Source organism: Triturus cristatus, chromosome 3_2, assembly GCF_964204655.1.
Source record: "Triturus cristatus chromosome 3_2, aTriCri1.1, whole genome shotgun sequence".
NCBI lineage: Eukaryota > Metazoa > Chordata > Amphibia > Caudata > Salamandridae > Triturus > Triturus cristatus.
This window is the reverse complement of record NC_140584.1, coordinates 909,838,512-909,866,192: the sequence shown is the minus strand read 5'-3', so window position 1 is coordinate 909,866,192 and position 27,681 is coordinate 909,838,512. Positions and strand designations below refer to the sequence as shown.

The 27,681-nt window shown below is 45.4% G+C and overlaps 1 protein-coding gene across 1 annotated transcript in view; it reads left to right on the top strand.

Moving 5' to 3' along the window:
* Window positions 1–26,221, top strand: part of LIAT1 (ligand of ATE1) — a 42,679-nt gene extending 16,458 nt beyond the window's left edge. The window contains exon 2 of the mRNA XM_085649359.1: window positions 24,014–26,221. Coding sequence (XP_085505485.1) covers window positions 24,014–24,546 — 533 coding nt within the window. The 3' untranslated portion in view covers window positions 24,547–26,221. The remainder of the gene's footprint in view (window positions 1–24,013) is intronic.
* Window positions 26,222–27,681: the final 1,460 nt, after the last annotated feature.

Here is a 27,681-nt window from a genome sequence, read left to right as displayed (position 1 = left end):
CCGTCGTCTCGCCAACGACGCCCGGAGTACAGGAGAAGAGAACCAGGGCGAAGGGACCGAAAGCCAGAAAGGACTAAACGATGTTATCGGTGTGGATATGACTATCCTCACATAGACACCTGTCCGGCCATGGGTCAGCGATGCAGGAAATGTGGGCGATCCAACCACTTCGAAGCGTGTGCGGGGACTATCACAAGGAAAGGCGAGGTGAAACAACGAGATCGTCCCGCTCAGACGCAAGGAAACATCACATACGAGCTGTTCAAGGAGAGTTCATGCGGTCTCCAGGCTCATCACATTCCAGCCGGGAATCACGCAGGTCACGATGGGAACGCAGATCCCCATCTCGGGACTCGAGATCATCTTCCTCCAAAGACTCGACCTACACTGTGGAATACTTGAACATGATTGCGGACCCTGATCAACTGAAAAAGTATCCACGCCTAGACATTAGAGTGGGGAATCACGACACCAAATTTGTAATGGACAGCGGAGCCTCGCTGAACTATATTCCAGTTACGGAACACGAGAAAATGGTCCCGAGACCCCCACTAACTTTTGCACCGGTCCGCATCTTCACGTGGATGGCCATAAAACCACTCCCCTGCCTGGGTAAATTCCACACAACCCTCACCCATGGCGACATCACCATACCGGCGGTCATACATGTCATCAAAGGGCCTGAAGCCGACTGCCTACTTAGCCTCCCCACTGCAGAGCGTCTTCGTCTGGTGGAAATATTATTCAAAGTCCACGACAATCAGGACTGTCAGCAAGTTTCCCGGATTATTTCGAGGCTTAGGCAAGCTGAAAGGTTGTCAAATTCGGCTGCACATTAACTAACAGATCAAACTTGTTGCGCAGCACCCACGACGTGTTCCATTTCATCTTCAAAGTGCCGTCGAGGACGAACTTCAGGAACTTCTATCCGCAGACATCATTGAGCGCACGGATGGCCCGACCCCTTGTGTGTCGCCGGTGGTCATCGTACCTAAAAAATGGACTCCCAACAAGGTTAGACACTGCGTTGACATGCGCCTACCCAACACCGCAATTGAAAGGGAGCGACACCCTGGACCGCATCTGAGCGATATGATTGCTGCACTGAATGGCGCAAGGGTCTTCTCGAAGCTAGACCTGAACAAAGGTTATCACCAGCTAGAATTAGACACCAAATCTCGCTACATTACCACGTTTGCAACTCACCTAGGACTTTTTAGGTACAAGCGGCTGAGCTTTGGTGTCTCGTCTGCCGCGGAAATCTTTCAGGAGGCAATACGTCAAATCATTCAACACATCCCCAACACCTTAAACTACAGCGACGACATCCTGGTCTATGGGTCTGATGTTCGTGAGCACGACATCGCTCTTGATCGCGTTTGCCATGCCCTGTTGGATGCGAATTTGACGCTGAACAAGGAGAAATGTGAGTTTCACCAGGCCACTTTGAAATTCTTTGGCCACATTTTCTCAGACGAGGGCATGAAGCCTGACCCGGACAAGATCACGACCTTGAATAATACCAAGAGCCCGCAGGATGTCAATGACTTGAGGTCCTTCTTAGGGATGGCCAGCTACTGTGCCCGCTACATCCGTGACTATGCGACCATCAGTCACCCCCTTCGGATTCTTACCAAGCTTGGTCAACCGTTTGACTGGACCCCTGAGTGTGAGCGGGCGTTCAAGGACATCAAGCGCGCTGTAGAGTCGGCCGACAGCCTCTCATACTTTAACCCTCAACGGAAGACTGAGATCACCGTCGACGCCAGCCCCGTTGGATTGGGGGCCATCTTGGCTCAATATGATAATGACTCTGACCAGAGGCGGATCGTTGCCTATGCCAGCCGCAGCCTGTCTGATCCCGAGAAGAAGTACTCGCAGCCGGAGAAGGAAAGTCTTGCTGTAGTCTGGGCATGCGAACACTTCCATGTCTTCATATATGGCAAGCACTTTACCCTGATCACTGATCATCAGGCGTTGATCACCATCTACGGCAACCCGAAATCCAAGATGCCTCAGAGAATTGAGAGATGGGGTCTCAGACTTCAGGAGTACACTTTCACTATTGTTCATAAGCCGGGGAAGGCGGAGAACCCGGCTGACTACATGTCCCGCCACCATCCGCCATCTTCGGAATCCAAACCATCGATTGCTGAGGAGTATATCCACTTCGTGGCTGACCAAGCATTGCCACCTGCCATTCCCATGGACGTCATTCGGGAAGTCACCGCCCAAGACACTATCTTGCAAATGATACTCCACCGGATCCAAACTAATAGATGGAGATATAACCCGCAAGAAGAAGACACAGACTCTACAATCCGGAAAGAGATACAAGCATTCCGGCACGTCTGTGATGAACTGTCGGTCACCAATGATGGAGTCATCCTAAGAGGTCAACGACTTGTCATCCCCAGTCAGCTATGGCAGGGAGTTATCAATCTGGCCCATGAAGGCCACAGAGGAGTAGTAGCTACGAAGCAAGCTCTACGGGAACGCGTCTGGTTCCCCTTTCTGGATCAAATGGTGGAGTCTACACTAAAGGATTGCCACCTCTGTCAGTTGACCAGCAAAAGCAATCCACCGGCACCACTACAAATGACCACCCTACCCAGTGGAGTGTGGCAAGAAATTGCCATGGACTTTTATGGACCGCTGCAGTCTGGAAAATATGTGGTTGCCATAATTGACGAATATTCACGATTTCCCATCGCACAAATAATATCGTCTACAAGCGCCTCCTGCACTCTCAAGGTGCTAGATGAGGTATTTGCAACATGGGGTGTCCCCAAGGAAGTTAAAACGGACAATGGGCCCCCATTCAATGGACACGAATTCAGTGCCTTTGCGAAACACATGGACTTCAAGCACAGAAAAGTCACACCACTCTGGCCACAAGCAAATGGCACCATTGAAAGATTTATGGCTACGACCAAAAAGACATTTCCGCACGCCACGGCTGAGAAGAAAGAACTGCAGGCAGCTCTGAATGAAGTTCTCAGAGCTTACAGGACAACTCCCCACTCAACCACCGGACAATGCCCTGCAACCCTCATGCTAGGGCGGCCAATGAGAAATCGCATCCCGACATGGGAAGGTGCCTTGCAAGCGGTATCGCCACATCACATTCACCAGGAAATGGCTGTGACTGACCAGCATAACAAGGACAGAATGAAATCGTATGCCGATGCCAAAAGGAGAGCGAGTGCTCCATCCTTGCATGAAGGGGATCATGTCTTCATCAAACAGGAGCAGCAGAGAAAGACTGATTCCCGATTTCGTGACGAGCCACTGTTAGTTACCCAACAGAAGGGCACTATGTTGACGGCGGAATCTGAACAACGCAGAATCACCAGGAACATCTCCCACTTCAAGAGGTGTCCGCGAGACATAAAAGGACCTGGGATGAGCCCGACTGGCACTCCCGCACTTGAAGAACCTGACGTTGGTGATACAGAAGGCAGAGGTCAGCAGAGTGAGCCCGTGCCGAGTGTGTCCACTGGGAACATGTCATTGCGGCCACGTCGTGATATCCTGCCACCAAAGAGACTCATTGTAGAGATGACCATTACAAAAATGGGGTAACCCAAAAAGTCAAGGACCTGGGTGCAATGTAGTACAAAAAACAATGGTCCTAGACCTGAATTCAGAAAATAGGCTATAAGTCCTTACTTAGTGTTATCATTCAAATGTTCTGGGCTATGCAGCATCAATTTGGGTAGCCCTCAATACTCAATATAACATTTGTCATATAAAACAAGACATGCAACCAACCAGCATCAAAAAGTTCTTATAGCATTTATTATTTTTATAATTTTCTTTTGACAAATTTCAATCAAGGTTGCTCCAAGGGGAACGTGCAAAGAGTAAGGTGTTGGAATATGAAAAAGTGAAAGGAAAGAAAAAGTATTCGAGAGATTTGTGACATAAAATACTTAAAAGACTTGAACACTGGACCGGTTGTCAATCACCGTCCAAATGAAATAGCCCGGTCACGTTAATCAATTTGTACAGCGGATGAATTAAACAATTACAAGGTCAATTGGAAACTAATTCCAATAAGGCACGTGAATAAATGAACGTATTCCAGGCTTTATGATATAGGGCGTCGACGTTTCGATCCGTCTTTGTGGCCTCAAGAGGAAATTTGGACCTTGGCCATGCGGATCTTCATCAGGACTGAAGGGCAACCTAGATAGGTACTGGGCCTTGTGGAGTGCCTAAAATTAATGAAAATTAAATTGAGGCTGTTGCATGAGGCTAATGTATTGTTAATCAGCTATGTAAAGCCTAAGGGGCTTACCCGCTTATCCTTGTAAATAAGGTATAACGGTGGACATCGTGTGGCTGGACTCCATTAGTGAGGTGCCACTGGGTAGAATTGAATTCAAGACTGCAAAAACAAAGTTACGGCTATTAGTAACCGAAACAAGTCCGTTGATGGTTGACCTGACGGGAATAAACAATGCGAGAGGTACCTTAATACGTGGTGTCACTCCACTAGAATTCTCGATGTTTGTAAACACAGCCGGATTGATTGCCAAACTAAAAGAATATATAAAGAAGCGTGTTTTAAAGGAAGGTCAATCAGGGGAAGAGGTTTTAAAAGGGTGGGTGTTGTGTTATTAAAAGGTCTTTACCTGGTGCCGCTATTATCCGGCGAACGTCCGTACCGCGAGGCGCTCGTGTTTAAGCAACCGCGCACCTCGGAGACGTCTGATTTAATGAGAACGTCAACGTGACGGTACCGGGACGCGGATGGAAATAGTTAAAAGACTCCGACCGGGCTGCCGGTACTGAGTCTCCCTTGTGAATAATAATCACAGTTGATTATATTTCATATAGTTTAATTCAGGATACAATTAGAATTATCAATGTGCTAGTTTTGGAACAGCCCGACCGGACCAACGGTATATGATTGTCCCTGGTGTGAGCTATACGAGTAATCACCATTGATTCATATATTGAAGCTACCACATATTAGATTTTAATTGAATGTTGATATTGGGTAGACAACCGCCCTGGACACTCGTTGTTGAATCATATTGGCTCAAGGGCACCCGGACATTAATTGTGATGACAGAAAACAATTTAAACATAGCCAATGATTATGAAATACCCCGACAGGGCTATCGGTAATTAATTCACCCTGATGTGGGCTGCATTAATTTACACCATCAATTTCTATATGGAAACTACCACATATTTGGAAAATTTACTTTAATACTGACACCGAGTAGGCAATCGCAACAAACACTCGGTGTTAAGTCTTCGGTCTATCCATTCCAAGACAAACTATACATTGGATTAAGACTTTATACCATTGGACAACAAAAACAACAAAACAAATTATACATGGCCATAGGTTCAACACAGTCAAGAAAAATTCATATAGAGCAGCATTGCAAAAGGTAGGGAGTAAGTATATAGTATAATAACACTTGACGGGCACTTATCCTTAAACAACGATACGTTTTACAGCATAATTCGAATGATGGAATATGTTAGACACATAAAACCAGGTTATACATTTTAGGCATTGATTCAAATTTCTCACTTCATAATCAATTTATGTGTTCTGAAAATATATACATAGGAGAATAATAACCTGACAGTAAAAAGTCAACCAGGGATATGCGAAAATCATCGTACTATTAGACAGGCTGCCATCCACTAGAGCCCTAGTGGGTTAGTACCGATATATCCCCATGGATAGATTTATTCAGTATTCATAATCGAGATCTGTTTGCTTATTTCTTCAAACTCATTCAGACCTCTAGCGATCGTATCCAGAGAGTGAATCCATCTGCATTCTCGTTTGCTGAGTATACTAATGAAGTTACCACCTCTTGGATTAGGCTTAACCTTCTCAATTACCCACCATCTCAAACTTTCTGCAGTATGTTCAAAAGCAGTAAAGTGTTCAACAAGGGGGGCACCTTGTGTCTTGCAGCGTATGCGGCTGCAATGTTGTAAAATACGACATTTGATTTTCTGAATAGTCTGGCCCATATACATGAACCCGCATGGACAGACAATAGCATAGACGACTCCCGTCGTATTACAGTTACTGTGTTCATTGAGTTTGTATATCTGGTTGTTGTGTGAAAATTCTGTTATCTCTTTAGTAAGCGCACAAGCTTTACATGACCCACATTTATGGTGACCCCTAATTGGTGGGATACCCCAAAGTGTGTTTTGGCTGATGGTGCGTGTTGTAGGTAGTAGAGATTTTACTACATAGTCTCTTATATTTTTACCTTTCTTAAAGGCATGTAGAGGTAGTGGCATATTGCCCAAGTCTTCTGCTACTAAGGGCCAATGTTGATTGATTGCTTTTTTGATGGCGCTACTTTTGGTATTGAACGTGGTGACACATACTAGACGTTCCTCCTTAGTATTTGGTCTGGATTTTGGAACTAGTAAGAACTCTCTATGGTTGTGCCAGGCACGTTTTCGTGCTTGTTTTAATAGTCTGATAGGGTATCAACGTTCCAATAGCCTGGCAAGGAGGCTAGATGACTCTTCAAAATAGTCTTCTTTTTTTGAACAGTTTCTGCGCAACCTCAGAAATTGACCAACGGGTAAATTGTCCCTGAGGTTGCGTGGATGATGACTGGTGTAACGTAAAAGTGTATTACGTTCACTGGTTTTCCTGTAGAGGCTTGTGTGTAGTTTACCTGACTCAGATTTGATAAGGATATCCAAGAAATTAATCCTTTCTCTGTTGAATTCTAGAGTAAATTGGATATCAATCGAGCATGTGTTGAGCCACTGATGGAACATTGCCATTAAAAGAAGCACTTGGGCAATATGCCACTACCTCTACATGCCTTCAAGAAAGGTAAAAATATAAGAGACTATGTAGTAAAATCTCTACTACCTACAACACGCACCATCAGCCAAAACACACTTTGGGGTATCCCACCAATTAGGGGTCACCATAAATGTGGGTCATGTAAAGCTTGTGCGCTTACTAAAGAGATAACAGAATTTTCACACAACAACCAGATATACAAACTCAATGAGCACAGTAACTGTAATACGACGGGAGTCGTCTATGCTATTGTCTGTCCATGCGGGTTCATGTATGTGGGCCAGACTATTCAGAAAATCAAATGTCGTATTTTACAACATTGCAGCCGCATACGCTGCAAGACACAAGGTGCCCCCCTTGTTGAACACTTTACTGCTTTTGAACATACTGCAGAAAGTTTGAGATGGTGGGTAATTGAGAAGGTTAAGCCTAATCCAAGAGGTGGTAACTTCATTAGTATACTCAGCAAACGAGAATGCAGATGGATTCACTCTCTGGATACGATCGCTAGAGGTCTGAATGAGTTTGAAGAAATAAGCAAACAGATCTCGATTATGAATACTGAATAAATCTATCCATGGGGATATATCGGTACTAACCCACTAGGGCTCTAGTGGATGGCAGCCTGTATAATAGTACGATGATTTTCGCATATCCCTGGTTGACTTTTTACTGTCAGGTTATTATTCTCCTATGTATATATTTTCAGAACACCTAAATTGATTATGAAGTGAGAAATTTGAATCAATGCCTAGAATGTATAACCTGGTTTTATGTGTCTAACATATTCCATCATTCGAATTATGCTGTAAAACGTATCGTTGTTTAAGGATAAGTGCCCGTCAAGTGTTATTATACTATATACTTACTCCCTACCTTTTGCAATGCTGCTCTATATGAATTTTTCTTGACTGTGTTGAACCTATGGCCATGTATAATTTGTTTTGTTGTTTTTGTTGTCCAATGGTATAAAGTCTTAATCCAATGTATAGTTTGTCTTGGAATGGATAGACCGAAGACTTAACACCGAGTGTTTGTTGCGATTGCCTACTCGGTGTCAGTATTAAAGTAAATTTTCCAAATATGTGGTAGTTTCCATATAGGAATTGATGGTGTAAATTAATGCAGCCCACATCAGGGTGAATTTATTACCGATAGCTCTGTCGGGGTATTTCATAACCATTGGCTATGTTTAAATTGTTTTCTGTCATCACAATTAATGTCCGGGTGCCCTTGAGCCAATATGATTCAACAACGAGTGTCCAGGGCGGTTGTCTACCCAATATCAACATTCAATTAAAATCTAATATGTGGTAGCTTCAATATATGAATCAATGGTGATTACTCGTATAGCTCACACCAGGGACAATCATATACCGTTGGTCCGGTCGGGCTGTTCCAAAACTAGCACATTGATAATTCTAATTGTATCCTGAATTAAACTATATGAAATATAATCAACTGTGATTATTATTCACAAGGGAGACTCAGTACCGGCAGCCCGGTCGGAGTCTTTTAACTATTTCCATCCGCGTCCCGGTACCGTCACGTTGACGTTCTCATTAAATCAGACGTCTCCGAGGTGCGCGGTTGCTTAAACACGAGCGCCTCGCGGTACGGACGTTCGCCGGATAATAGCGGCACCAGGTAAAGACCTTTTAATAACACAACACCCACCCTTTTAAAACCTCTTCCCCTGATTGACCTTCCTTTAAAACACGCTTCTTTATATATTCTTTTAGTTTGGCAATCAATCCGGCTGTGTTTACAAACATCGAGAATTCTAGTGGAGTGACACCACGTATTAAGGTACCTCTCGCATTGTTTATTCCCGTCAGGTCAACCATCAACGGACTTGTTTCGGTTACTAATAGCCGTAACTTTGTTTTTGCAGTCTTGAATTCAATTCTACCCAGTGGCACCTCACTAATGGAGTCCAGCCACACGATGTCCACCGTTATACCTTATTTACAAGGATAAGCGGGTAAGCCCCTTAGGCTTTACATAGCTGATTAACAATACATTAGCCTCATGCAACAGCCTCAATTTAATTTTCATTAATTTTAGGCACTCCACAAGGCCCAGTACCTATCTAGGTTGCCCTTCAGTCCTGATGAAGATCCGCATGGCCAAGGTCCAAATTTCCTCTTGAGGCCACAAAGACGGATCGAAACGTCGACGCCCTATATCATAAAGCCTGGAATACGTTCATTTATTCACGTGCCTTATTGGAATTAGTTTCCAATTGACCTTGTAATTGTTTAATTCATCCGCTGTACAAATTGATTAACGTGACCGGGCTATTTCATTTGGACGGTGATTGACAACCGGTCCAGTGTTCAAGTCTTTTAAGTATTTTATGTCACAAATCTCTCGAATACTTTTTCTTTCCTTTCACTTTTTCATATTCCAACACCTTACTCTTTGCACGTTCCCCTTGGAGCAACCTTGATTGAAATTTGTCAAAAGAAAATTATAAAAATAATAAATGCTATAAGAACTTTTTGATGCTGGTTGGTTGCATGTCTTGTTTTATATGACAAATGTTATATTGAGTATTGAGGGCTACCCAAATTGATGCTGCATAGCCCAGAACATTTGAATGATAACACTAAGTAAGGACTTGTAGCCTATTTTCTGAATTCAGGTCTAGGACCATTGTTTTTTGTACTTCATTGTAGAGATGGACTGAAGCACTGTTTGTTTGTTTTATTAAGAAAAGGGGAGATGTAATGAAGTTAGCAGTCTAGTAGTTGAGGGGGCGGAGCGAGTTGGGTGGAAGGGAAGAGGAGGGGTCCGGACAGGATGAGTGCAGTTAGAGTAGGGAGAGGGCTGAGGCTGGATGCAGATAATAAAGCTCCAGTTATAACTACCAGTAGTGTCTGTGATTATTTATAGCACAATGCTACACTAGTCATCGTGATAGGCAGGTTTCTAACCTTTGACCTGGGTGTGTGGCAGGGACCAAGTGACCTTGGCGTGTACGCGTTGCTGGGTTGACTTGGGAGCACCGACCGCCATGATGAGGTCTGTCGTCGATGGATTCAGATTCAAGCAGTAGATATTCACTCACCGTTTAATCTCGAGGAGGTAGAGGCCAAATCATTGTTTCTCTTCCTTGTGTATTTGGAACGTCATGTTCATTAATTGGCTCCATATGCATAGGTGTAAAATGTTATGCTCCACGATTTTACATTGGTGGACTGTGGTGTATGTGTGTATGTATGTATGTATATATCGGTCGAACACAATGGGCTTTGAAATTGCCCCACAAGTGGACGAAATGCAACTGGAGGAGAAAGTTCCTAGTTTGATCGCCTGTGACCTTTCAGATAGAAAAGAAGCATGGGGGGTGGGGCTAGTATGTTGTGTGACACGCTCCAGGTTTCTTAGGAAACGGTTGGTATGGTTGACTGTGTAGCCACCCGCTGATTAATGTGCCCCCTTGTAGGGAGACTGGGAAGAGCCGCCGTGGATCCAGGAACAGAGACACACAGCCCCTTCACACACCTCATAGAATTGGAGAGGTGGTTTGTCTCGGGCACAGAACAAGAGCCTAATATCAGTTTTATCTTAACAGGACTGTCCATCCTAAAGAGGCACAGATGAGACCTCGTATATGTGCAGTTACTTTGTTAAATCACTCTACATATCTCTCAGCATTACAGAAGATAGGAGGATGGATAGTGTGGTACTGTTTCCATCTCCCATTGAAAGGAATCCTTCGCACTTTGTCTCTAAATAAAAAATATCCGAAAGACTCGATCTAGAAATGTAATGGTCTGGAACTCGGGGACCCTAATGAATCTCTGAAAGGAAAGGAAAGGACAGGGCGGTTCAGTACTTTTTCGGTAATTCCGCTATGGGCCGCGTGGTGGCGCTCTTGATCTATTTTATAGACGCGCCACTTGTCCCGTGTAGTTTGTGTTTTTAGAATTCTGGTGCAATGGGTCAATTTAATTTATTTTCCGTCGTTTTGTGTATTTAGGATTAACATTCCGGTAGGTTTAGTGCGCCGAAATATAGCATTTTTTCTTACTCCTTTGTACCTTTGAATCGGGCTGTGTAAATATGCACTGGGATGTCACTAAATAAAGTTGCGAAATGTGATCTGCTAAGATGTCCGTCTAAGAAGGAATTGTCTAAGCTGCAGCGGAACGGACCCAGTATTAGCGACCTCGGAATGGTTGAGGCCGTGCAGTAGGAACCGAACCGTACGTAACATATCTGCGAGCAGATCTCTACACTCGGTGCATTAACCCAGTGAGCAGCGTTAGCCCGCCATCTTGCACTTACTCTGCGACTCAAAATATAATACTGGCTACTAGATGAAAATAATGCTGCGCAACAGTTTTATGTTCATTTCTAAAATAAAAAAAAATGGTTTTATATTACGCGAACTCAACCCAAAGGTATTGGAGCGCTTTACATGAGCACTAGTTACATTACACAAGGACACATTCATTTTTTGTAGGGTCAGGGACATTAAGAGACTTTCACAGAATCGCAGGATGTTGAGCCCACGCCGAAACTCGAACCCCGTTCCCCAGTGCCAAAGTCGCCAGCACCCATCTTCTTTTATTATTTTTCAAATGTAGAGTTTTTTTTCCTTCAATATTTCCATTGCCTTTCAGGGAGTAGTGTTGTCACTCACACATGTCGTACGCTGGGTGGAGGCGAAATAGGCGGAAGGCGCTAAAGAGTCTGAGGACCACATTATATTTTAAGGATCCGCATATTAAGAAGTGAAAACTGTGCAAATGTGAAGCGATCATTGTAGCTCGTCAAGTCGATGCTACCTTTCAGATTAGTATAGAAGGTCTCTAGAAAATGCACTTCGATGTTCCTGTTACACGTTCTGGCAAGAGTGCATCAACGCAATGAATCCGTAGACAGCAAAGGATACGACGTTATTGAGTCTCGCCTAGGGTGACATTGCACAAGGTACCCGACTCCATAAGGACTGCATGGTAAACACAGCGATTGACCAGTCCTGGGAGGCCATGGTGTTGTAAGTGACACTTATGGTGTCTTCTCTGTAGACTTGACTGACAGGGTCTCTCAGTGCGTTTGCGCCTCATGTCTCATCTTTGTAGGTTCTCGTTCCATGTAAACCTACTAACAGTGAGCAGGGCGGGATGAAGACCAGATGCACCAGAATCACACTTTGGGAAATATCCCTCACGCGCCCCTTGCTCGTACGGGGACAGTGCTTCCCCGCAGCTTGGCAGTCTCGCCATGTTATAATTTTAAAATAGTATATTTACTGGTAATTATAGCAATAACGGCACGTTTGCATCTTACATTACCTAGTGGACCGGGGGCTGCTGCCCACCTCAAACCTTGACATCTCTGAAAAAAGGTGTCAATACATTTATAAGCAACAGTTCAATAAACAACTATACTTTATGTTCCTGTGGGTCTAACCTTTCAAAATGAGAGGCTTATGTTTATGGTGTACTGTGTGTCTAGTGGTGCATTTTTTTTTCTTTTCAGAGTTTTATATAGCGCGTACTTGACCCGAATCCAATCGGGTATCAGAGCGCTTTACATAGCACCTGTTACGTTACATGAGGACACACATTTTTATTTTTTGTTCGGCACGGGGAGATGAAGGGATTTGCCCAGAATCACAGGATGTTTTAGCGTCCTAACCGAGACTCGAACCCAGTTCCCTCAGGTCCGAGGTCGAGCGCCCTAACCGTTAGGTCAACTCCTCTCCCCTGAGGCACATTGTGCCACATATATAAGAGAAGTATAGACTGGCAGGACACAGCCATGTACAGAGGTACATTTTTCATTAAAATGTCCTCTTGAAATGCCAGTGCTTAATTTGTAGAAAAATAAGTGCTAGGTCTCTCACCAGGAAGCTACTGCAGCTTGCACCGCACAATGCACCTGTCATGCTGCCAGTGATAGTAACAATACAACTGCTACCCATCACTCTACCACGAGTGTGACAATTCGGACTATTTCAGGGCTCCAAAGCTATATGTAATAATGTCTGAGAGGGGGGGAGGGCAGGCAATAGTTATTTTGAATATATATTGAATGAATAGTTAACTGTTATTGTGGTCATCTCTAAATTAACCAGACAGTGCCACCTTGTAGTAGACTGTCACAAGCACCGGTGTTGACAATTAAGTGCCGGTGCCCAGCACCCGAAACCACTGGTTCAAATTAAGCACTGGAAATGGCAATTAAATTTGAATTAAGCATACAGTTTTAGTACTAAATGTATATAGCACACAAACAGCAATTTATGCAAATGTGGTGTCTGGGTATTTTCATCACACAAGTAAAAAGTCACGTTCCTCTGGAGCTCATGCAAGGCTATTCTGAGGCTGCTCTGGGCATGTTGCAGCACGTCCCACACCCCTAGTTCCAACGCCCCTGCTTCTTTGTCATGGAGGGTAGATTGGAAGTAACTGCAAAGAGTTACTTCACTCTGCCACTAGTCAGTTAATTGGGCTCCTAGTGTGAGGGCACTTCTTGGCCAATTTGCTATTGGTCTCCTATGAGTTCCATACATGTCTAGGAGCTGCAGTTTTAATACCTCCATCTTGTCGCTGTAGCCAGCAGTGTTTCTGAATTCCCTGTGTATGGAGATCACTCTCCTAGACTCCCCACTGAACAGGTCACCTCGCTTCAGATGCCCTACTCCTCTGCTGCACATCAACCGTCGTCTGATTGGCCCCTGCAGATGCCAGCATGCTATAGCATCTATATTTGTTGGTGTCTCGTAGTTTCCTTCTGCCTCAAGCGTTGTTGTCGTTCTTGTTGCAGTGTTACCTTGTCCTTTGCATCGTGCTCCCATAACCTCACTGTTTTGCCTCTTGGTCTTTTGGTGGTATCCCCAAAATATTCAATGATCACATTTTGTGGCTATTTGGAAGCTGTTGCTGAAGCCAGATGCTGTTTGTGTGGGGTCTTCTGTAAAGCTTGGCATTGTTCCTCCAGCTCTCACAGCTGTCGTCTCCTCCTCGGGCAATTACAAGGCAAAATAGCATAATTGCTTCAACTGCTGGCAACTGAACCTATCTTCTCTTCTATCTCTGCTGTGTCTCTTTCAGGCTACATTCCTCGTGTTGCTTCCTTCACCTTAGGAAGTTCCTTTAGTCGTCCTAAAGTTGAACGTCCATGAGTAAGGGCAATGCAGCCATCTCACCCATGTGCCTAGAACGCTTTGGGTGAGATCACCTCCCTAAAGGCTCCTCGATTCCCTACAGGCTCTGTTGGCCCGGGCATGTCTAGAATCTCTCCTCTGATTCACACCTCTAGATGCAGGTGGGCAGGTGTGTGACTCCGTGCGGGGCATGGGGCTTGTCGCCTCAGTTTTTCATCTTACATAGGCCAATTGTGAAACATATGTCTCAATGATGCTTGCTATTTGCACTCAGGTTCCCCAAGATGTGTTTTGGTTTGGTTGCCTCTTACTTTAGCCCCTGTCATAGTTTGAGCAGTAAGTGCTCTTGATATTGTTTGGTATCCTAGCTGCCGGGGCCACAGCTGCATTTTTACGCCAATGAGTCTAGGTCCTTGTTGAAATTGCACAAATTTACTCCGGGAACCCATAAATTACGGGTCAAGTTGTGGCAGAGGAAAGTGGGTAGAGTCACGAGGGGCGAGGCTTGAAAAGCAAAGTTTGACAATCAACCTATTCCTAATTTTTATTTATTTAAATCTCAGGCAGTAATATTGGTAACCAAGACATATGTGACAATAAATATTTTCTAGATTACTTAATTGGTCTCAAGGAGGAAATATCTTACAAGGTTAAGACACCTGCTGCAGAGATCATTGTGTGCCCAGCAGTTTTGGGAGAATTCTGTGTTTTATCCAGTCAGTTCTGACTCCTAGATTAGCATAGAGGGCTAATGTGCCTGAAACACTTCCCCTCCTCCTCCCCCGTTCATTTCCCACCCGTCTGCAGTTGTAACAAAACATAATACGCATTAACTATTGGTTGTAAAGGATTGAAGTTTCTTGTCTAAAGTCCATGGCATGCGCATGCCGGGCTTGACTAGAATCCCTCTAAATTAGGCCCAGTCTCCCTATGTCTTCAAACATTTGTGTGGGCAAACCCCCTTTCCCCATATAGCGGGCCTTTATTGCTCATACATTGGTCTAAACCCTTCCTCCAGCCTTCCAGTTTGTGTAAGTGGAGGGAGGGTTCCATACCTTTCAGATTCAAAGCAATATCTCTTTGCAACCAGGAGAGCAACCCATAGTAGGACTGTCATATCTGTTACCATCTAGCTCTACCTGTCTGTAAAATGTCCAGCCTGGGGTCTCAGAAAAGTTGCCAACCCAAGACTCTACCTTTCGTTAAAAGGAACCCCTCCCAGAAGGGGACTAAAACCCAACAGTTCCACACCGTATATACCCGGTCCCTTTCCTCTTCTAAGCAATGCAGGCAGCATGAAGAGGCCGCCATGCCCGTCTCCATAACCTGTATCTCGTAAAGGATGTGTGATGGAGATCGTGCAATTAGATACGTTGGAATCGAGCCACCACTGCTGCTTTTCTTGGTGAGGCCAAGGCCTCCCATCAGTCATCGTTTGTGAGAGGCCCCAGGAAGGCCCCCCAAACCTCTCATAATTGTAGAAAAGAAACAAGTGTATTAATCACCAGAGATTTATACATTTGAGAGATTTTATATTCTCAGAGTTCATCCACCAGAATTTCAGCCTCAAGTGGATTGAAGTCCGGCTTCTCCGAGAGGTCTCCCACATGTGGAATTAGGGCATGGCGCGGATGGAGGGATCTAAAAAAATTGACTACAGTGAAGTTCAAACGTTGCCTGTAGCACGGCGAAGGACTTCAAGGTTGTTCCCTGCACGGGTGTCCCAATCAACTTTCATTGTCGATATCCCTTGAGTTGAGTCGCACGGGGTAGTAGTTTTCTCAACCTATAGAGGTGTCTTCCCCCGAGAGTCTGTCCCACTTCTCCAGCAAATTCATTCAATCAATCGGGGAATTTTAAGCGAGCTACTCACCCGTGAGGGTCTCAAGGTGCTGAGAGGTGGGGGTTGGCCGGGGAAGCAGCTCCGGTCAGTCGAAGAGCCAGGTCTTGGGGTCTTTCCTGAAAATGTGCAGGGTGGGGGCGTGTCTGATGTCAATGGGGAGCTCATTCCAGGTCTTGGCCGTGATTCAGGAGAAGGTTCTTCGAACCCGTTCTTGCTCTGCGGATGCATGGGGGTTCAGGGAGGGAGAGGCTGGCGGTTCGGAAGTTCCTCTTGGGTACATGGAAGGAGATTCTATCATTGAGATATTGGGATCCGGTGTTGTGGAGGCATTTGTAGGCGTGGGTGAGTATCTTGAAAGCTACTCTCTTCTCAACAGGGAGCCAGCCGTAACAGGGATTCTGAGGATGAGTCTGGCTGCGGTGTTCTATATGGTCTGCACTTTGCGGAGCAGAGACTTGTTGATCCCGGCATAGAGGGCGTTTCCGTAGTCCAGTCTCCTGGTTATGAGTGCATGGGTGACGGTCTTCCTTGATTCGGAGGGGGGGGATCCATTTGAAGGTCTTTCTAAGGATGCGGGGGTGTTGAAGAAGGCGACGGTGTTGACCTGTCTGGTCATGGAGAGGGAGGAGTAGAGTATGATGCTGAGGTTCCGGACGTGTTCCGTGTGCGTGGGGAATTGGCGAGGTCGGTGGACCCCCAGGTGTTGTCCCACGCAGAGGGGGAGGGTCCGAGCACGAGTACCTCTGTCTTCTCAGAGTTGAGCTTCAGGCAGCTGTTGGTCATCCAGTATGCAACGTCCTTCATTCCTTCCTGGAAGTTGAGTCTGGTGGTGAATGGGTCCTGGGTGAGGGAGAAGATGAGCTGGGTGTCGTCGGCGTAGGATACTAAGCTGAGTCCATGCTGTCTGACAATGGTGGCGAGGGGAGCCATGTAAATGTTTAAGAGCATGGGGCTGACGGACGATCCTTGGGATACTCTGCAGTGGATATCCGTGGGTTCGGAGAGGAAGGGTGGCAGTCTGATTCTTTGGGTTCTGCCAGTGAGGAAGGAGCGGTTCCATGTATGCTGGCGTCGTGGAGTCTGGCGGTGTCTGTGCAGTGGGAGACGGTGTTGAAGGCTGCAGAGAGTTCGAGTGGGATCAGGGCTGCTGTGTGTCCTTGGTCAAGGAGGGTGCGGATGTCATCTGTGGTAGCGATTAGAGCAGTCTCGGTGCTGTGGTTGCTGCGGAATCCGGATTGGGAGGGGTCGTGGATGGAATTTTCTTCAATGAATTTAGTTAGTTGGACGTTGACTGTCTTCTCGGTGACTTTGGCCGCGAAGGGGATGAGGGAGATAGGTCAGTAGTTCTTGAGGTCCGTGGGATCTGCTGAGGGCTTCTTGAGTAGGGGTCTGACTTCTGCGAGTTTCCAGTCGTCGGGAAAGATTCCCCCTTTGAAGGTGGCGTTGATGGTGCGTCGTAGTTCCGGTGCGATGGCGGGTCTGTGGAAGATGAGCGGGGGACAGAGGTCCGTGGGGGCTCCTGAATGTATGCTTTTCATGGTCGATGCAGTGTTTTCGGTAGTGACTGGGGTTCAGGAGGAGATGGTTGGCTGGCTGGCGTTACTGGAGGAGGGGATGGTTTCGGAGTCTGGTTCCTGTTCAATTAAGTTATCGTACAGGCCCTTGGTTTTCAGATGGAAGTAGGAGCTGAGCTTGTTGCAGAGGCCCTGGGAGGGGGTGATGTCCGTGGTTTCGCTGGTGGGTTTGGTGAATTCCTGGATGACGCTGAAGAGTTACTTGGAGTTGCTGGAGTTGGCGAGGATTTTTTTCTGGATGAAGGTCCTTTTGGTGGATCTGATGCGTTGGTGGTATTCTATATTCTGTCACGGCTTTCTTGTAGGTGGTGCGGTCTTTGGGTCGCTGAGGTTGTCGAGGTGGAAGTTGAGGTCTCCGATGAGCATGTAGTCCATGGAGGCGAGCGCTTTGGGTGCAATGAGGTTGGCGATGGGGTGGTGAACACAATTCGCGGTCCAGGGCGGTCTGTAGGCAAGGGTGTCTCTTAGGGTCGTTCTGGGGCTGGTCTGGAAATGGAGGTGTTCGGTGGTGGGTGGGCTGTCGCTCGAGCTGGATGTTGTTAGTCGGAGGGAGCTCTTTTGTGCAATGGCAAGTCCTCCTCCTGGGACGTTGGATTGGTCCTTCCTCTGGAAGTTGTACCCGTCGGGGATGACAGTGGTGATGTCAGGGGTGGAGGTGGAGTTGGTCCAGGTTCCTGTGAAGGTAACGTCTGGCGAGAGGGTGTGGATGAGGTCCCAGATCTCTATGGTGTTTCTGTGCATTGAGCTCACTTTTGAGGAGGATGCACCTTAAGGCTTCGGTGGTGTTGGCGTCTGACGTAGGTCGGTGGCCGTGGGGGTGCTGAGGGTGGTGAAGGTCTGGCGGCAGTGACAGCAGGAGAACTGGCACTGGGTGGCGTTGAGCGTGGACAGCTGGCAGTTGTTGTTCCTTCCGGGGTTGAGTGCGAGGATGGCAGCTGCGTCGTGGCGGTGAGTGGTTGGAGATCCAGGGCCCCTGGTGCTGGTCGCGGTCGGGTCGTGGACGGATTGCATCATGCCAAGTATTCAATACTACCCATGTGGCCAGGGGAAGAGTCGTTGCCCTCCTCTCAGAGGTGAAAGCTTGGTCATTGTTCAAATCGTTACACGATTTGTTAAGAATCACTAGGTGGTCAGTTTTATAAAAAAGAGTCTATATCGGCTGTCGTTATGCCCCCTTTATGGGTAGATGTGTAGCATTAGCTTAAGGTATTTCTGGCTACTCCCTCCTACCACAGGAAGCTTCTCGGGACACTATTTATTTTAATTAAAAATCTCTTCAGAAGTATAGAGGAATAATTCTGTAGCTGTTAGGGCACTCTGGGTAAAGACACCATTTTAAAAATCTCCAAATGGCCCAGAAGAGACTGGGGATGCGCTGACCAGAAAGTAACATCCGCCAGTACTCTGTCAAGGAGAGGATGGATATTGTGTAGCTATGCCCTTTTGGGATCATGTATTATTTAGACACCCAAGTATTGAAACACCACCTACCAACCGCAAATTGGGTGTCCCGTGCTCACGTCCTCTCTAAGATAGTGTGTCTCGTCACTTGTTTCACCATGAAGTGTGATTGGTCTTTTGTCACCAGTCAGCCAGGATGATATTTGAAGAACCTTAAAATCAGGCCATTGTTTTGAGTGCAGCTGGAACTGGATGTTAAACTAAGAAAGCACCCCTCGCTGCCTGTAGATTACTGCTCCCAGTGGAAGGCAGACAATGCTCAGACTCTGGTGAACTATGTCCCAGTGTTGGAAAATGACAACAGGACAAAATTAGCATGTTTCCCTGGGTCTGGCGGATCCCAGATCCGACCCAGAAATAGCTGTCGAAACTGGTATATGGCAGAATTATCCTACTTTATATAACTGGTCTAGAATATTTTATTGCCCTTCACTTTATTGCAATAGCCATGATTTTAATATTTTGACTGATCTGCATCTCTAAGTTCCAAAATTCGTCTCCCAAAATTACTGTTACATAAGTGATTTCAATCAATCGGGGGTATTACAGAGCGCTACTAATCACCCGTGCGGGCCTCAAGGCGCTGGTGGTGGGGAGGGGTCTGCCATTATTAAATAATTGTAGGTTTTCTCTGTTAACATTTCCTAGTAGATGGTGTGTCTTTCCTAGTGAATTAAAGGTGTATTTTTCTGAAGGTGTGTTGGATAATCACACAAACTACAGTGTACTCTATTCTTGGTCCATGTAGTTTAAAGATTCTACTTTCAAGCTGCAGTATATCCGGGAGAGATAAAGTAATTTTGTTTGTAAGAACGCATGGTGTGACTAGAGATGTAGTGCTATATTCTGGCAGGGAGATAATTTGTGTCAGGAGCAGGGAATTTAAAGTAATTTGGGCGATGATGGAAAGCGGATGAGAGATGGATACTATTCTTGTATTCAGGAAAGCAAGGAGATGTTTGGGCGCGAGTTGCTGTATGGTGAGTTGACCCAAGGGCAGTAAAGAACCAGGTTATATTATACTTTTTTATTTCTTTTTTGGCAGGGGGAGTTTAAGCGATTTGCCCAGATTCTGAGGCTGGGATTTGAACCTGGTTGGCCAGTTCCATTTAGCAGCTGGACATTTCTAACCATGTGTGATTCGATCAGTAGCTTCCATGGGGTGGTTTTGTTTGACAGTGAACAGGTTTATTTTTTGTATTTGTATGGAAGGTTAGCTTGTGGTGACAGTGATTTAAAAAAAAAAAGTTAGACTTTGAAATTACTCCTCGCCCACTTCCAGTGGCAAGAAAGAATTGAAGTTCGGATTTTTATCTCTTTACTCAAAGCAACTAGTGAGCCACAGCTGCTCTTCATTTTGGGAGACACCGCTTTTCTTTAAGCTTGTAGAAATTCTGAAAACTGGCTTTTGAAAGCCAGTTGTCAATGACCTCCTTCTGATCACTTCACTGTGTGTTTTTCATGTTCTGAGAAATTGTATTACTATGGACCTAGGAACGGAAAGTTGTAATGTGTGTATAATTGTAGTAATCCTTTCATTTTACTTGGACGGCTGACTCGCATTCACCAATCTCTGAAAGTTTGTTAGGGCTGGGTTGCAGTCAGTCACAAATCTTGGAATTCTTATGTGAAGTGCTAAACCTGTAGCCAGTTTTAGTCTATTATAAAATAATACTTCACAAGCGGAGCCGTGAGGCACATTTTTAAAGGAAAAAAGATAACTGCAAGTCCCAGAAGGCAATGTGCTCCTGGGTCAATGTGCCAGACATGACATGGGGCAACTTGAAGCATTGCAGTCCCTTGTCGGCATCAACTCTAGAAGGTAAGAAGGTGTAAGCTGAGTCTCATATGACAGCATTTGCAGGCCTGCAGCAAAGTTGGTGACGTCCAGGATCACTTGTAAAATGCCTGCAAAGGATTTTAAATGTCCGTCACATGACAGATTGGCTTGTATGTCTGTTATAGATTCAGGCCCGTCACTGAAAGAGTGAAGTCTGTCACACAGCAGCATCACCTATGAAGCAACGGCTGGGCAGAATGTGTCATATTTCACTCTTGCCCTGGAAAAGGTGATAGAGTTGGGACAGAGTCACTCATGTCCCATCCACCTTAATGTATGTAACTCTACTCCAGCACTACTACTGGATGGAAATTAAGTAAGCACAAGACATGCGGCATACCTGCAGAACAACCCCAATGGGTTCTCCTGGTGCAACTGTCTGATAGCAAATGTTTGTTACCCAACTCAATGTCACTAATTTGATTAACTTTAGAAAGGCTGAGGATTTGAACCTATGACTGTGGTCAAACACAGATCTCTACAGTGAATAAACTAGGCCTCCAGTTCTTCTTCAATGCCACTTTTTTGACAAATTAATCAAACTGTACAGCATATACATAGTTTACTCCTAAAGAAAAGTGTGTTGAGTGGTTTCTCAACCTATATGTCTAGAAACTTTTACATTTTTTTTAGGCCTCATTAAGGCCATCTGACAAGTGGTGATTGTATGAATCCACACAGCGTGTTCTGGAAGGTGACCTGGATGAACCCAGTATAAATTGTTGAGATCGAACCGTAAGGATACAAAGGGAGGAAGCTCTTCTGAGAGGTCACTGAGCGTGTGGTGCAGGGTCTAGAAGTTGGTGCTTTGGAGACCGAGTAATGTAGGGAGGTAATCTGTGTTCAACAGTTGTGGTGTTGGTTAAGTGGGGCTTGGAGCGAGAGCAGACGGAGTCTAGGGCAGAAAGTGCTGGAGTAAGTTGCAGTGTAGAGCGGATGCTGGAGTGATCGGAATGAGGGGATGAGTAAGGAGATGAGCATGGTCTGGTAAATGCAGCACTTGTGGTATGGATGAGTATTGAGGTCAATGTTGGAGTGAGTGTTCAAAGTAGTCGCGAGTGCTTAATTACGGAGTGAGGGCTTTGAGTGGTGGAGTGTTCAAGTGGTTAAGCATGTGTTTAAAAACAGCAGATTGAAGTTCTCGCAAAATTAATGGGGTTTGAATGTGGGCATAGGATGAAGTGAAGTGGGTGTGAGGGAGGTGCAGTTGAGTGGTGAACTGAGCTAGTCTTAACGGCACAGTAACAACAGAATGTTGACCTGAGTGGGAGGGCGGATTGTGGAGTGAGAAGTGGACTGAGTTGTTATAAGTTTGGATGTGAGTGCTAGAGTGAGGTAAATAAGAGGGTGTAAATGCAGTGGCAGAGTGAGGTGGAGTGAATGGATGAGTATGAAATGAAATGTGGTGTTTATAAAGCGCAAACTGTCACTCCTACAGGAGCCTCCTGGCGCGATCAGATAACGAGTTCAGCAGTAACAGGTTAAATTCTAGAGGAGTGCAAAGCAGGAGTCATCAGATGTTCCATAGATCCATGTCTTTAGGGCCTTTCTAAACTGCACTTCAGATTCCATTGCTCTGAGTTTATTTGGCATAAAGTTCCACGCCCTTGCCCCTAACACCGTGGCCGATTTCCCTCCCCTGGTTTTAAGTTTAAAGCCTGGCAATTTGAGCAGGTTTGCTGAGGTGGATCTGAGTGTCCTTGTTGTCGTGTATAATGTGAATCTTGTGGATAGATATACTGGCCCTAACCGTCGAGTTGCTCTGAAGGTCGTCTGGAGAAGTTTAAACAAAATTCTTTTATGTACCGGAAGCCAATTAAGGGTCTTCAGGGCGGCTGAGGCAGACGCTCTACGGGGAAGCCCTAAGACCAGTCTGGCAGCTGCATGTTGTACTACCTGTAGTCTCCTCAGGGTTGCTTTATTAGTCCCTGACAGAAGGCTATTATAGTAGTCTAGCCGCGAGAGTATTAGAGCCACTGCCACTGTTTTCCTTGCAGCAAGCGGAATCAGGTCAAAGAACTTTTTTAGGGTTTTAATTAGGCCAAAACAGGCAGATGCTTCACTTTGTAAACCCTGCGCCATATTATAACTGCGTCAGGATTAATGAATGCAGAGTAGGCGTTCACCCGCAAGAAAGCCTCATAGTAGTGGCTCAATTTATCAGATTTCACTGTACCACTTCTAGGACACCACTGCATCAAAATCTTACGCCTGCGTCTTAGCAGGTATAAAGGTGATGCAGTGCAATGTGTATAGTCCTCCCCCATGTATTGCAGGAGTTGTCATGCTTATGGTGCAACACCAGCAATTTGTGAGTTTTGCGCAAACCGATACGTCCGGATTCCTGACGCATCTTTCATTCCTTGCAACATGGCGCGCCGTACGGTAAATACGGCGCATCCATGATGTCGCAAGGAGGACGCAGTGAAAGGTGTTGTATCGCTATTTTCTGCAGCGATGCAACACTATTCATAAATGAGGTCCCTAGTTTCCCAGTTCAAAATCAGTAACTCTGGCAGTTAGGTTACATCCTCTCCCCCGATGAAGTTCCTCAATAGAAAGCATCATTCTCATTCTCATGGACCCCTGGTATGCCCCTTTTGACACCTGGCATGCCCCTTGTAACCCCAGGCACTGCCTTTGCGACCCCTAGCATCAGCATTGGCAAAATTAGTGGCGGGGACAGAAGGAGCTTGTCCTTTTGGACGTGGGTGGGGCTTCACTCTTCTTGTTTTTGTCAATTTTTTATTTTGCTAATAGTGAATATTACATTATTCGCTATTAGTTTAATAAAAAATAGAGCACAATTAGCTGGAATATGACTTTCCCTGGCAGCTGAGGTAAGTAAAAAAAATGCTTTTAAATGTATGTATGTTGTGCGTGCTTGCAGTTTGAGTGTGTTCATGTAAGAGAAAGTGAATGTGTGTGTGTATGTAGAAGCATATACGAAAGTGAAGGTCAAGCAGGGCCGGACTGATTGTAGCGGTCCCCGGGCATTTTTCTGGTGGGCCGCCACGGCTGGGGCCGGTTTTGGACCCCGGGAGGGCTGATTTTGTTACAGGGCCGTTTTTGCAGCATAGCTGCAATATCGGCCGCTGTAACGAAATCGGCCAAAACCGGCCCTGGCAAACTGCTGGGCTGCACCCCCAACCTCACGGGGCACCAGCCGAGCACTTTGCCAGGGCCTGTTTTCGTTCCCAGTCTGGCCCTGAGGTCAAGGGGCATGGGAAGTCACTTCCGCTACCCCTGGCATTTTGTTGAATTGACGTCCATGATCATTCTTTGCATGTCGTGAGGTACTCGTTCTGTTACTGTCGAGATTCATATTGCGTTGTAATTTTATACTCAACAGCGCATAATCAGAAGAACTGGAAGCAGCCCCCGAAGGCCTCGCCGTCTGAAACCGTTGTCAAGAGTTCATGCGCAAGAAAAGCATCCAGAAGGACCCCAAAGAAGGAAGAGAGGAAGGCTCTCTCACCCTCCTCCCCTTCATCCGCCTCCCCCTCGAACCCTGTCCAGGAGCTTTCCGACCAGATCAACGAGAGCCTCCGCTGGGAAGGGGTTTTAGACGACCCCCTGGCTGAGGAGGAAAGGATCCGCCAGTATAAAGAGAACCGGAGGCGACGCTACATGTTGGCTGCAAATCCGGACTCCAGGTTGACGGTTAGAATGTCCCAAGAGGTCATGGAGAGCCGCTACTCACAGGAACAGCGCCCCCAGCTGGTCGCCGACGTGGACTGCCACAGGCTTAGCACCAGGAAGGATACATCGAATGCCTATTTTCTTGGACCTCTGGGCTCAGGAGGTCTGAGGGCCGAAGCGGGCACAAAGCTGACACCTCTGAAATCGCCCTCACTGGGGAAGGTGTCGCAGAAGGTTATGTGACTGGGCCATGTTTGTGTTCTCGTTGCCATTCCAGATTTATTTAGGCAACAAGCAAGAAATGGTGGTAATGTTCGGGAATACGAGCAACCATTTTCTCATTGCAAATAATGTACCCTGTCTTTTTTAAATAATTTTTTTGTAGGTGCGGGACATTGAAAAATATGGTTTAACAGACAATGTACCAACGGACAAGTGTCACAAGCCTTGGTTGAAGTCCATAGGAAAAAAAAATCATAGAAACTGTAATGGTAAGTGCAGAGGTGGTGTGGAGTGGACAGTGTCTGTGGGGTGGGGCGTAAGGCGTGACTGAAACTGAAAAATGTCCTGTAACTAATTAAAACTCTCGTCTGCAGGTAACTGCATTTAAAATAAATGGTCCAACTACACACAAAACTGATAACTAAAAATAAATTGATTTCTAGATTATAGACTGCTGGCATTCAAACACATCCTGAAAATGTGAGAAGTTTACAATTTTTAATCCTTGCTCAGAGGGAGGTATCTTTATCTTACTAGAATCCGATCCTCTGCCACACAGGTTACAAAAGATATCAGAAGTAGGCGCATTAACCACTGATCTATATCACTATCATTGGAGCCTGTGACCAGTATGCCACACACAAAGCTCTTCTGCAGGTGATTTTACCCTTTGGGTTTTCTCATTGGGCTCAGAATCTATGGACTTAAAGATTAGAGTTTTTTGACTGGGATGAGAATTTGTGACCTGTATGGTACTTGTCGATCTCTGCCGTCAATCCATTCACTCACAACATTATTTTGCTAGGATTCCAGCAATTGACCTGCAGACTACGCATAGGACAAAACATACAGTACTGTATATTTTCTGCAGTTTTCTTTCCACCTTGATTATTTTCACCTCTCCTACCATCTTTTCTACAAATAAGTACAGCTTGGGCAAGAATATTGCACGTTTCCTCATTTACCTAGTACAAAGTATACAGGGAGCAGCAGTGCAAGCTTCAGTCACACTAGTCACACATGCAACTCAGCGATATGTTACCGACACTGGTCGTAAGTTGCAGAGGTCGAGTTTAGGTCCAGTGTCCGCCCCGAAGTTGCAGATTAAGACTGCAAGATTGATTTGATGCCCAGTCAGCTTCTTTGCTGAGGCCACCAATAAGATTGCCAAGAAGTGACACTTACAAATATGGTTATCGTGCACACCTATTCTTTCAGAATGGAAGTGACCTTTGCAATTCCTTTTACATGGGCCATAAACTGCCTGGTTCTTTGTAAAAAAATATCTGCATTTAGACGAGGACATGGCTAGTGAAACACGCACAAACGATGCCCCTTCTTTGGGATGACTGTTTCACATTATACTCGCATACCCACTCCTCCATTCAATTGGATGCATAACAAAGGCCTACCATGTCTACCTCATTTAACTGGCAATCTCCCTGAACGTAATGAAACTACTCCTCAAATAGCATTCAAGATGATGACTGAACTAGTTAAGAACTTGTTCTAATTCCTGTGCAACTTGCAGCCCACAGTTTTAAAAATACCAGGAGGGGCAGCTCTACCTTTCAGCTCTGACGTCAAAGAAATGTGTACCCTTGAGAAACATACTGGTGATATGAATTTTTGTTATGTCTCTTGGAATAGTGGTTACTATAATAAAATCATGTCCTGTATATGTATTTCCATATGACCTTTGCTTCTTTCTTCATTGCTGTCCTGAGGCTTAAGGTAGTTTTATGTGACCTATGCGTGTGCTTTCGTTTAAGGAGAGGTGATTTAGAGACTAACAGGCACATGCATCATCATAGGGTTTTGCGATTCCTTAATAGCGATTATTAAGGAATCGCAATTAAGGAATAGCAAAACCCTATGCATGTAGGAATCGCTAAAGAAATAGCGATTCCCACAAATTCCTTAATTGCGACTAGCAAGTTGCGAGCCGCAATTAAAGAATGTCTTCCCATTCATTCCTATGGGCCTCCGGGCCCATAGGAATGAATTGGAGATTGCGGGAGCAATTTGCGAGTACCAGTAGGTACTCGCAAATTGCTCCCGTAATTTCGATGGTGCAAGGGTGTCAAAATGACACCCTATTGCACCCATGTATGTTCACTCTGCACAAATGTTGCATACACACATGCTCTAAGGGCATGTGTGTGGGCAACATGAAACTTAGAAAAATGCAAATAAGTGCATTTTTCTAAGTTATCGCAAATTACCATGAGGTCCAGCCTCATGGTAATTTGCTCACGCTAATAGCGAAATCGCTATTTTTTAAACTGTAATGCATTGCATTTAAGGAATCTCAATTAGGGATTCCTTAAATGCAATCGCTATTTAAGGAATCGCTATTTTGAGATTCCTTAAATAGCGATTTTTTGCATTTGGGATGATGCATCCCAAATGCAAAAATACCGGTCGCAAAGGGGCAGATTCTGAGAATCTGCCCGTTTGCGACCGGTTTTGTGCTTGATGCATGTGCCTGTAAATTGTTAATAGTCAAACCTGGCGTACCCGCGTTCAATTTTTTTTTTTCTTTTTTTTAAACCCAATTTACAGAAATGTGTTATTCTGGGCCAGGTTGTATTACCCACCCCCCTCTCTTCAAACCTTGTCTCGAGTTCTTCAGTTGATTTTTCCTGCCAAATGAATGAAGGTTTAAACAGGGATTAATGTCAAGTATGGGATGTTTCACATTAATAACGTTTTGTATTTGATATTCTTTCTCAGAATTCAATCGAATTGTGATAATCCATGAATTTTCTGTGCCAAGAGGGAGGTTGGACTAAGGATAGACCTGGGACCAACACCCAAAGCGCCTTTGTGAAAGAGTTAGTGGTTCACATGTGAGATTTGTGGTACCACTACGTTCTAAAGCTCCCCCAACGATTAGTTAACTCCGACCATATCAACCTCCCCGAAGCAGCCATCCAGATGAATGTAGCGTTTCACTAAATAAATAACAAAAAATGCACCTCAGAGATAAAAGGTCCCACCAAATCGAGTCGCAAACTGTTTAATTTGCAGTCAAGCCGTGTCTCCCTCGCAGCAATGCTATTCGCCCTACTGAATATAACTTGTCTGACCTAAAGCAGAGCCCCGTGTAAAAGGTGGACAGCAGCTGAAGGTTTCTTTTTTCCCCTTTAGGTA